The sequence below is a fragment of the Aythya fuligula genome, chromosome 1, assembly GCF_009819795.1.
Source record: "Aythya fuligula isolate bAytFul2 chromosome 1, bAytFul2.pri, whole genome shotgun sequence".
In the NCBI taxonomy this organism is placed as follows: Eukaryota; Metazoa; Chordata; class Aves; order Anseriformes; family Anatidae; genus Aythya; species Aythya fuligula.
In genome coordinates, this window is record NC_045559.1 from 135,282,417 (window position 1) to 135,294,671 (window position 12,255).

At 43.6% G+C, this 12,255-nt stretch overlaps 1 protein-coding gene across 2 annotated transcripts in view; it reads left to right on the forward strand.

The window, feature by feature from the left end:
* Nucleotides 1-12,255, forward strand: part of DHRSX (dehydrogenase/reductase X-linked) — a 215,173-nt gene that overhangs the window by 158,967 nt on the left and 43,951 nt on the right. For both annotated transcript variants that reach the window (XM_032187688.1, XM_032187678.1), the window contains exon 5: nucleotides 10,034-10,241. In XM_032187688.1, coding sequence (XP_032043579.1) covers nucleotides 10,034-10,241 — 208 coding nt within the window. The remainder of the gene's footprint in view (nucleotides 1-10,033; nucleotides 10,242-12,255) is intronic.

Here is a 12,255-nt window from a genome sequence, read left to right on the forward strand (position 1 = left end):
GTTGATCTTTTTCAGCAGAGGTTTCTTTATCAGAGAGGCGACTGGAAATCATGGGGAGGCTGGCATACTGTTTGCACACTGCGCATTACAGGTATTTGGTGCCTTGGGTACTGGAAGCAACGTGTCTGGGCACATGTGTCAGAGCTCCGTGATCCTGCCTACAGTGCCCAGCCCAGCTTGTTCGGAGCCACCAATGGTTGTGCAATGCTGACATTTACTTAGTGCCCACATTTTTAGCAGCAGTCATCAGCTAGAGCTGTTATCGTACTTGAACGGCATTGTTGTCTGCCAGAATATGTATCCACTACAAAGATACCAGATTTCTTATAAAAGGTTTACTTTTTATTTGATTAACTAATATGTTGGAAGAGCAACTTTAGGCTACTTCCAGCTGTCAAACTGTAAAGATTTCATTCATGAAAATCATTACTTTTGTTTGATATTATCTTTTATGTCTTTCTCATTATTTCCAAAGTTTTTTTCTGTGCCTGGGATATCAAACATTTCTTGAAAAGGGAAATATCTTAGGTTCCACATGCTGTAGGTTCTTGACTCACTTGCTTTTATGTTCTGAATGTGAATTTTTTATCAGTGGAAGACAGATACAATAATTCAGCTATTGATGGATTAGGAAACCCAACCGGTTCTACGTAAGTGTGTGGGACATTTGCCACTGGCTTTACTGAGAGGCAGGGATGAGCCATGGTTTATTCTTGCCTAATCTTTTCATAGCTTTTAGGTAAAAATATTTTTTAGAAAGATTGCAAAACGAGATAGTTTACTTCTAGGAGAACTTCCTGCTGAATGAAAAAGCTTTGATTGACTTTCCTATTTTCTCTTCTTAAGGGTGATAACTCACTATTGTGCCAACACAAATTACAAAACACTTACTGAGCACGCTTTTAGGAATAAAAGGTTTTGTTTTGTTTTGTTTTGCTTTTGTTTTATTCCCGGCCAGGCCCAATTATGAATGTTCTGATTTTAGTGCAAAAACAAACCTCAGTTGTGGATCATATGTATATTTTCATAACTGACTCACTTTCCAGGGAACTCATATATTCACTATGGAGCAGCATGACACTGACTCAAAAAGTGAATCTGTTCTTAAGGAGTTATTATAACCTGTTCAGTTTTACACCGAACCTACCAAGATTGGGATGTTGCTCTCATTGTCATTGAACGTGGATTTTCTGCATTTTATCTTTCTTGTTCCCTTTAACCTACTGATAGGCTAAGAGCTTGTCTTCACTGGAAAGATGCATTGCTTTATCTCTGTGGGCACAGCTAATACAGTTCACTTCTCCCTTGTAGGCATTTTAGGTGAGTCCAGGAGCACTAGCAGTAGACATTACTCAATCTCTATTTCCTTACTAGTTAGCCAAACTTTTAATGATTGGTCTAAAAGTTTTCATGCCAACTATCTGCCTTAGGCTAAATTATTTTTAATTTAATATTTGTAATGCCAGATAAAAGAGTTTATCTTTTTCCAAGAATAGTAATATACATATATATATATATATATATATATATGGTTTTTATGATGTCAAAAATGATGGCAAGTTTCTTTAAAAAAGTTGTTATTTTGTTATTGTAGTTTGGAATGAGGACCTAAATGCCGGCAAGGTGCTGCTTTGGTGTCAGAGATGGATGAACCTTTCAGCACCAGTAGAACATTCCCATCCTGTGTCGAGACAGAAGCCTGTTAAGCAATCCAGTTTGGAAAACATCTTTCACATGAAAATATCTAAAGATTTTGCCTGTACTGAGCATGTTCTGACTCGGGACTGAGCTGGTCTTTCCCCTAGCATCACAACCCTGGTATAAAGCCCCTGCATAAAACACCATGTGCAGGCAAAGGCACCAACACTGATGCTGGGCACCAGTGTCCCCTCTTCTCCATGGCTACCTCAGAGCTGTGGTGGAGACGGTCACTGTGGCTTGCTTCAGCTTCTGGTCTCTCTGTTGTCCAGAATGGGAGCCTGGCTGCTCTCTGATCTCTTTGCCAACGTCCTGTCCCATGAAAAGCAGGATGTGGGGAGGGGAGAGGTGGGTGAAAGGTAGTGGGTGTCCGGGTTTTACCTTAATTTGGAGCTGGGACATGGCTATGAAGATAGGATGTGATTTCAAGTAATGCCTAAATGCCTCACCAGACAGAGCTGGTGAGCTGATGCTGCTGGTGACCCCATGCTGCTAGTGACCACATCTCTCTGTAAGTGCTGGCTGTTGCATTTGTAGGCATGAGGACAAAACCTGCAGTGTGGAGAAGGGAGAAGCCCAGTTTGAAGGCAGATGGGGCAAAACTGTAACTTCCAAGGGAGAGAGATTTATACAAGAAGACAAGGTTTAGAGAACTAAAATAGAAGAGAAGTGGCTGAGGATTTGAGGGTTTAGAGAAGTCAGACAGGGATGTTAAATGGGAGAGACGGCAAATGGGAGATTGAGTAAAGAGCTGATGCGGGGAATGGGACAGTCAGGTGGGAACCTTTAGGACAGGGGAAAACTTGATGGCAGTACATTCATGTTTTGTGATTGAAAGACTTTTAAAATAGAATTGAACTATGAATGTAGCATAAATTCTTACTGAATAGCAAGAAATACATAAGAGAGCAAATAACTGGGGGAAAGCTGGGTTTGGTAGTAAGGATGAAGAGGCAATTTAATGTCTCAGCTATAGGACAGGTCTCAGTCAGTTTGCAAGTGAATAGATGCCACATAATTCATGAGAACTGAGTCCTTATTTTGAGGAATAGAATCTCTGTTGCACACCGATTGAACCTTTTCTTGCAGTATGGAAATTCTTCACTGATCTGTGTGTGTGTGTGAGAATTTACTGATGTTTAACAGACAAAAAACCTATTTCCCCCAGTGTGGACATGATTATAATCTCTCTCTTCAGTCTAGCCTCCAAGTAGACAAATAACTTGCAAAAATTAATTCCCGTCTACCTGTGTCAATGGTGATGGAAATTGAACCAAAGATAGGGAAGGCGGTGGGAGCCTCCCAGCCCCATATCTCATAGGGTTATAGGATATACCATATCTCATAGGATTCAGGCATAAAGGAGCTAGGGTGGCTGTGTAAGAAAATTACGGACAGCAAATTTACTGTTTGCGGGAAAGAACTGAGGCAGATGAAACTGATATGCATGTCTGGGGCTGAACCTCTCCCCTCCCTCCTGCACATATACTGTTCCCGATAAGATCGGAGTTGGGTCACCTGATTTTGGGGATAGGAGAGGGAGAAGAACGCAGGCAGGCTCCTCTTCTGGGAGGAGAGACCAAAGCTGCTGGAGATAGCTCTCCTCCGCAGCCCAAGGCTCAGTCCCAAGAGGCTGTTATCAAACCTGCTACCATGGTGTCCAGTCCTCCCTGGGGAAGGTCTACACAGGGGACACTGTCCCACCCCAGATGCTAGACAGATATCTTTGCATGTCTCTGAGGGTCAAATCCACTGGCATGGTCTCTAAGTGCCATCTAGGTTTGATCATTATGCTATAGCATAAAATTCCTTGCTTTCCTTCTGTTTCCTCCAGTTTTCTTTACAAAACTGGATATATATACACACATATATATATATTCACACAGAGCTCCAAGATACTAGGAAGTGCAATAATGAAAAATGCCTACACAAGGCCCTCTACACTAGAACTGCATCACTAGGGAACTGTATCAAGCTTATTTTTTATTTTGTTTTTAAATCTTTGGATTTTTTTTTTCTTTTTCAGTTTTCATATACTGTTAATCTGGCTCCTGTGTGTGGTCCTGTCTAGACTTGGAGTGCTTCTGTGAGATACCAGTAGATGTGCAGGGAAACAGCACTGGGCTCTGTGTTACAGACCTAGTAAGAGCATTTTTAGCAAGCAGTGTTTTGTAACAGTGCTGTAAATTCACCTCTCTGCAGCCCAGACAAGGCATAAAAGTCAAAAGCAGTTAGGTTAGTACAGTTGTGTCTCCAGTAAGGGCCTCTGAGGGCAGTTCTTCTGATAAGGCATTGCACCTTCTCATTGCTCACTAGCCAGGAGGGGACTGCAGGGTGGGCATATTCTGGAATAACAGCACAGCTGAACAAGGTGGAACAAACTAGTTGAAGCAGCTATACAGTTATAAAGATGTTCACTCCATTATAGCTGTTCCTATTTAGAAGAGAAGTGGGCTGCACTGTTATGCAGCTAGACAGACCCATTGGTAATCTTTTGGTGTGTGCATGTGCAAACCAGAGCAATTTGGGACCTCTGCTAAGTGGGGTGTGCTGCCATGTGTGCCAGCACTCATGGGGGAAAAAACGCACAGCCTGCATATAGAAAAGGCTCTTCACTTACATTTGGAGTACCCCTCTCTATTTATTTATTCCTTCAGAAACTTTTTTTGGTATCGTAAATATCTCTTGCAAACAGCAAAAAATAGGTGAATGTGGTTATATAGGTTCATCTCCTGCTGCAAAGGCACTGTGTATAGAACTGAGCTCTTGAATTGTCTGTCTATCCTATGCGTTGCTGGGGATAAAAAGCCAGCACTGCCTCCAAACCTAGCTCCATAAGCCTGCCTGGGAAGGATGGCATTTTGATCTACATCTGGAGCAGAGTTTTTAGATCTTGCCTGTTTTTTCTTTCATTTATTTAAAGTGTTTTGAGAGAAATACCTTTACAACCTCCAAGTAGCTCACTGTAAATAAATCTAAATGGGAGAAACACTTGTATTTTTAAATGTATAATATAGTTGAAATATGTTCTGTGCAGCTTCAGGTACAGGAATTACTGCAGTTATTACCCTCATCTGTAGTACAGGCAGGCACAGTACAAATCCTCCTATATAATCCAATAAAAATACGGTATGTGCCTGGCCTGTCATGCTTACATTGCTCATAAAATTTTTAGCTATGTTGAGTGCCGTATCAGATTCATTATGCTTTTAAAATCACATAAGAATAGTTCATTGATGGATCCCAAAGAGCTTCACTGGAAACTTTTATAAACAATCATAATAGATGAATGATTACAAAGACAGTTTTCTTGAGGTGTATTCATTCTTTGAGAGAAAAATGCCTTCTGTTTCTCCACTGCCTACTCATAATTATATTTAATATATATTTAATTTGTTATAGCTAATTAAAATGTGTGTAATTTGAACAAATTACAATACATAAATAACTGTGGCACACTGGAATGTATTACTTTGTAATAAGAACAATCACTCAACGTAGTTTCAAAATCACACATCAATGTGTCATTTAGGCAGTTTTATACATGCACACTGTCAGACTTTTCCCTGAACATTTCAATAACAGCTAATCATTTTCATCTTGCTTATAAATTCATTTTCTAATGCCATGCTGCCATCAGTGATACTTTTTTGTTTGGAAACAATCTAGACAAATCTGAGGAATTAATGGCCTGTATGCTGCCACTACAAATTTCACATGTGCTCCAAAAAAATGAGGAAACTGACTGATGGTAAAGTCAGACAGATATTGGGTAGTATTTCATGCCAGAAGAATTAGAAAAACCATTCTTGGTTTACAGCGAAGAGGTAAGATGAAAAAAAATATATATTTTTTAAACATATCAAATACTATTAGATTAATTGAAGGAATTAAAAATAGAATCAGCTTTCACTCTTTGAGTTACCCCTCCAGGCCCTTGAGTAAAGCTGATGACATTTCTGGAAAAAAAGAAATCAATAGTGTGCCACTTTTAGTACCTACTGAATGTTAGGGAGTTAATAATTTAAAAAAAAAAAAAAAAAAAAGGTGTTGTTGCTACAGTTGCTTTTGTCAGAAAAGCAGCTGGGTTTGGTTGCCCAGTGGGTATGGCTTTGCACACTCACTCTCAAGGAATTAAAATGGCTTTTCCTCAACTAAGAGGAGAAAATGCCTTCAAATTGCAGGACAACATTTTTTGAAAGCCTTGATATGAACCACTTCAAAGATGAAAGCCTTTAAAAAAATCTGTGTCTTTCAAAGATGTTATTGGATTAATAGTATTTGACCAGCTGTTGATGACAAAAGGAGAATTGTAACAGCAAGAAATCCAAGCAGGGGTGATTGTGCTTGCTGAAGGACTTGACCACATTTCTGCTCAGAGGAAGCTCTCGAAGAATGACCAGGACAATTTTAGGGAATGTATTTTAACAGCTGTACATTGCATGAACATAACTTTTTTTCCATTTCATGACCTGATCTCAGGTCTGTTTTCTGCTCCCAGGACGTGCAGCACAGATGGTGGAAACTAACTGGGGTGGAGGGCAGAGCCTGTATGTGCTCTGGAAATCCCACACCTCTTCAGGGGTTGCGGGGGCAGTTGGTACAGCATAGGCCAGAGGGAGCAGTGACAGCCTGTCCGACTTTGCCTGCTGGTTAAAACTGAAGGGCTGTAGCAGCCATCTAGGGCACTTCTCACTGGACAAATTCCTCTGACTCAGCTGGCAGAAGTGTGTGTGTGTATGGGGAGGCCTACAGCAAGCCCTGCAGCAGCCCAGGCAGATGAAGAAGCAGCAGCTGGGGATCACAATCTGCTTTGCTGTGCAAGGGCTGCTTTATGTTCTCCTTCCTTTCCTGGACTGCCGTTTGATCAGTGTTGCTGCAAATATACCTCTTGCAAACTGCTCCCTCCCACCTTTTCTAGTTTTAGAGCTTTGGAGGGCAGGATGAGCCCCAGAGAGATGCAAATCATTTCCTTGTACCCACCCCTGTGCTCAAAGATACAGTACTGTTCCCATCTGCCCTCCAACAGCTCATGCCAAACCCCATCTCTGCTAAAACTCACGCTCTAGCTGACTGAGACTTGGTCTGGGTGCTTGTGGTTTGTTGTCCCTCCCACCCTTTTCCTCTTCTTCATGTCCCAGAAAACAAGAAAGCTCCACATCATAGCAGAACTTATCTCACATTTCTGTCCATTTGTAACCTTCATGCCAGTGTTTAGTCTGCGCCTCTGTTCTGGATGTCATCGTATGCTGCACATGCAGATTATGGAGGAAAATTGAAGTCTTTTTCGTTTTCCAGCTATGTGAGCAGTTGCACCACACAAAGTGTTGCCAAGAAAAAAAAATACAACGGGACACCCAGACAGACGCCTTCTAATTTGTATCTTTCCATTATTAAAGATGAGGTTTGTCATGCAGAGATAGCACATCCGGTGACTGGGTTCTGCTGTCATTCTGAGTGACCTGGGAAAGTGACTGTGATGACAGAGATACACCAGTCAGAGCTTGTGTAGAGGCCAGGCATGTAATCTGAATTGTGTTTCACTCGTTCATTTCATCAGCCAGCAGAGTGGAGGAAGGGCTTTGCTCATGCTCAGTCTTAGTTTCTTTGCATGTGAGTGTGTTGTGTTACACCCAAACTTTTTACTTGCCCTCTTACCATTCTTTCTGTCCTCTGTCTTCTCTCATTCCTTGCCTTTACTCACTCCACTTTTTGAGTTGTCTTCTGCTCCCTTTCTCACCTGCATTTTCTTTTCCATCTGATGCGTTTTACACATTTTCTCTGTGTCCTTTGAACATTGCTGTTTTCCAGCCTTTCATGCTCTTTCATACTTTCTGTTCCCTTACTGTATAACACAGCAGTCTCCACAAACAGTAGCATGGCTGATCTCCACTCCTATGAAATGGCCTGTTTCACTCTGGACTGCGTTTCCACACAGGGCCAACTATTTTTGATGTCTGTGCCCATTAAGCAGTAGCCCATAGGTGAATTTCTGGATGAAGCTATATACATTAACCATACTAAAATGATCCTGAAAATGTAACCTGTTCAATCTGAGCAGCAGTAGCAAAGCAGTGCTATCTGACAGCTGGACTCTCCTAAAGAAGGAGAGACAGACACACAGCATGTGTAATTTATGGTGGGAATTGAATGTGCCATCACTGATCTGATGTCAAGCAATAGAAAGTTAAAGGGTGTTTGATGGACCCATGAAGTAGTGTGAGGATGAAGCTGAGACCATTTTATATCTGTAAGTAGAGTAGGCCTTTCTGCTGTATCATATTCATGTGTTTTAGAGAGAAGACAATTGGCCTGCAATGTTATCCTCTATGAGCTGCATTTAAATTACAAAGGTCAGGTCCACTTGTAAGATAATTAAATTTTAATAAAACAAGAATAATTTATAACATTCGAATCCACATTATAATCAAGTGGGATAGATAACCACCTGTGGTGGTTTTACTTGGGTGGGTGGCTGAGCTCCACCTCAGCCACTCTCTCACTCCCCCTCCTCAAAGGGGAAGGGGGAGGAAATACGATGCAAAGGGCTCAAGGGTTGAGATAAGGACAGGGAGCTCGCTCAACAGTTATCATGACAGGCAAAATAGACTCAGCATAGGGAGACAGTAAGATTTATTGCTTATTACAAACAAGCTAAAGAAGTGAGAAACGAAGGAAAGAAACCAAAAATGCCTTCCACCCATCTGCCCTCTTCTACCTCCTTCCCCTGAGCAGCACAGGGGAACGGGGAATGGGGGCTGTGGTCAGTGCCTAACATTTTGTCTCTTCCACTCCTTCATTGTCACTCTCTGCCGCTGCTCCCTGTGGGGTCCCTCCCACGGGATGCCATCCTTCCCCAACTGAGCCTGCGAGGGCTGCCCACAGGCAGCAGCTCTTCAAGAAATGCTTCTACATGGCTCCGTCCCACAGGGTCCATCCATCCCCCAGGAGCAAACTGCTCCAGCACGGGTCCCCCACAGGTGGGCAACAGCTCCCCCCAGGCCCCCTGCTCCTGCGTGGGCTCCTCTCCACGGGCTGCAGCTCCTGCCCGGGGCCTGCTCCTGCGGGGGCTCTCCATGGGCTGCAGCCTCCTCCAGGCCACATCCACCTGCTCCACCAGGGGCTCCTCCACCCATGGGCGGGCTGCAGCGTGGAGATCTGCTCCATGTGGACCCATGGGCTGCAGGGGGACAGCCTGCTCCACCAGGGGCCTCTCCACAGGCCACAGGGGAACTGCTGCTGCCTCCCTGGAGCACCTCCTGCCCTCCTGCTGCACTGACCTTGGCGTCTACAAGGCTGTTTCTCACTCCTCTCACTCTTCCAGCTGCTGCGAGGCCACAGTTGTATTTTTGTTTGTTTGTTTGTTTGTTTGTTTTTTCCCTTTCTTAAATGTGCTCTCACAGAGGCTCAAACAACATCACTTATTGGCTTGGCTCTGGTCAGCAGTGGGTCTCTTATCTAACAATGGGGCAGCTTCTAGTTTCTCCTCACAGAAGCCACTGCTATGGCCCCCTGCTACCAAAACCTTGCCATGTAAACTCACTACACCATCACACAGCTTCAGGACACGGTATAGTTCATATGTTAGCACAGGATTCTCTGCAAGATGCTGAAATCAACAGTGTGAGTGAAGGATGTGGATGTTTATTCTAGGCAGTGAGTGAGAAAATAGCAGTTTGTAGAAATATATGCAAAAATATTGCCAAAATAAGCATTCAAAAAGTTGTTTCAATATGCAGCTGCATGTAAACATAGTAATTAATATATATTGGGTAAATTTACTGCATCTTTTCTCACCCACACCAGTGAGATAGAAGTTGCAGATTTCAGACAAAGACTCAACAGATCTTTAAACTCTAGCCAGGGCTCACCAGAAAACTATCTGGGAGAAAAGATCTGCTACTTAGCCTGGTCTTGCCTCCACTCTGAGCTCTTTGATGGAGGTAGTGTTGCTGGGATCACCCAGTTCCCACATCTTCTTGGTAGATTTACTGTTGTTGTGGATCTGCAGCATTGGATTCTGGCATGGCAGCAGAGGGTTAAATCAGCATTTAATGTCTTCAGACCACTTTTCACACTTTTCATTTATCCTCGCAACCTGGCAGGGAGGGAGAGACAGTCTACCTGTTTTCTGGCTATAGGAGTGGAAGCGGGGATTTTCACATTTTTCTCGGCAGGAATCAGTCAGTGTCAGCTTTACGCTTCACATGCCATCACCAGTCATTCATTGCTCTAAATGCCATGTTTACATTGTGCAGCAGGAGATCCGTGCTCCTTCTGTCTAGCTTCTTCTTTGCAATAAATCAACTGGTTTTCCCTGTACTCTCTCTTCCAGCTGGGGTGATGCTGGTCCCTGAAAGGAAGACAGAGGATGGGTTTGAGGAGCACTTTGGCTTGAACTACTTGGGACACTTCCTGTTGACTAACCTCCTCTTGGATACGCTGAAGCAATCAGGAACGCACAGTCACAATGCTAGGATCGTCACTGTCTCATCAGCCACCCATTATGTAGGCAAATTGCACCTGAATGACTTACAAAGCAGGTACTGATCCATTTTGGCTGTTCACTGATCTGAAGTAAGGGTGTGTGCTGATTAAATTGTGTTTTTTTTTGATGACTTTTTTTTTTTTTTTTTTTTTTTTTTTTAAATAATGGTGCTTCTCAGGCAGTTTGGATCTTGAACAAAGCTTGTGGTCTCTTACTCTGGAACAGGCTGCCCAGGGAAGTGGTGGAGTCACCATCCCTGGAAGTCTTCAAAAGACGTTTAGATGTAGAGCTTAGGGATATGGTTTAGTGGAGGGCTGTTAGCGTTAGGTTGGAGGTTGGACTCGATGACCTTGAGGTCTCTTCCAACCTAGAATTTCTGTGATTCTGTGATTCTGTGATTCTGAGCCTTGAAAGCCTTGCTTCCTTTCTGATGCTCACACCATGACGGCTGTGTTGCAGTCTGGACTCCTCACTGCCTAATCTGGGAGACTGAGCAACTGGGAACTGTTTTAAAATGCTAGGGTGATCACTAACAGGCTTCACCCTCAACTGAGTTACCTCCAGGGGTATGCAAGCACTGAGGCCCTGACCCTTTCATCAGGTGGGCACAGCGGACACCCATGGCTGGTCACCCAGGGCCGCGTGTGCCCGGGGCTGTAGGGGCCCATCATGGGATCTTCTCCAAGAGGGCTCTGGCTGGGCTCTGGCAGGGCCGGGCTCTGGCAGGGCCGCCGGACCACGCCTGCCTGCCTGCTGGCAGCTTCGCCCAGCCCACGCCCTGTCTGCCACTTTTCCCTCTCAGGCAGCCCTGCCAGCTGGCACCGGCTCCATCCTCCTATCCCTCCACCTTGTCCCATACTGCTTCTGGTCTCTCATTCCCCCTCCTCCACCACAGTCCTTCTCCGGCCTCCCCTGCTGTCCTCCTCAGCCCCCACAGGCCTGCCTGCTGAGGCACTGGAAATGCTTGAGCCCAGCTTTTTGCCTGTGTCACCCTCTGTGCTTCCCTGAGGGAATGGAGAACGGGGAGTTCATCGAGATCCCAACGCATTGCTTGTGGCCCAGCAAGGTCCGCGGAGCTGTGTGGCCGTATTCTGCCCATTCACCATGGGTGGATGTCTATGGGATGTTCATAACATGAGCAAGACATCAGATGCTGTGGTAGATATCTCTGGTGTCATACAGGATCTGTGTTGATCATTTAACTAATTGAGGAATGAGCAGTATAATTTAGATAATACATTTTAAAATTTCCACATGCAGTTAACAGATGGAAGTGAAATGCTTGCTAGCAGGCTCAAACTGAGTCCCCCTTCTGATGGCCTTCAAAGCGTTGCTGTTTGTGCAAGGGAAATCAGTGTTTTGCATCATTTCCCTGTAGAAATTCTTGGTCCTTTGTCAGGGACTTCAGCAAATACTTAGAGGCACCTGGCCCGAGGTTTCATTTTGAAACAAAGGCTGAAATTAGAGGGCTGGGCTGTTTCCACTGCACACATTTTACATATGAATGCTGCAGTAAGCATGTCAAACTTTCTGTTTGACTTCTGATTACATAGTATGGCATCAGTTTTATTACAAGCACATTGTTTAAACTCTGCAGGGTAGTAGCAGTTTAATCTCTTGCTTGTAAAACAACCACAGGAAATTATCCTTACTCTTCAGTTGATGTATATATTCATTGTTTCTGATGTGCATGTTGGATGGCACCACACAAGGGGACTAAGGGGAGTGTAATTAGTATTTCTTTGGGGTAAAGAGCGGAATGCAAAATTAAATGTGGCTGTTCTGTGACTCTAGATAACAGTAGTTTCCCTGATTATAGCAAAGCTTTGTACTGTGCCTCTTTAGTTTAGGATTGTCCTTATCTGTGATTCATTCTTATTAACTCATACTATAAAGGAACGAGAAACATTTCAATTAGAAAAGTTTGGGTTGATCACGAATGTGAACAATCTTATGGAAAGAAAAAAACATACATGCTGTTGAGACTTACCTGCAGTTTTTTGTCAAATCCTGCCCTGTTGTATTTCAAGTTTATTGGCATAACAGACACAGAAGAGGACAAATTCTGG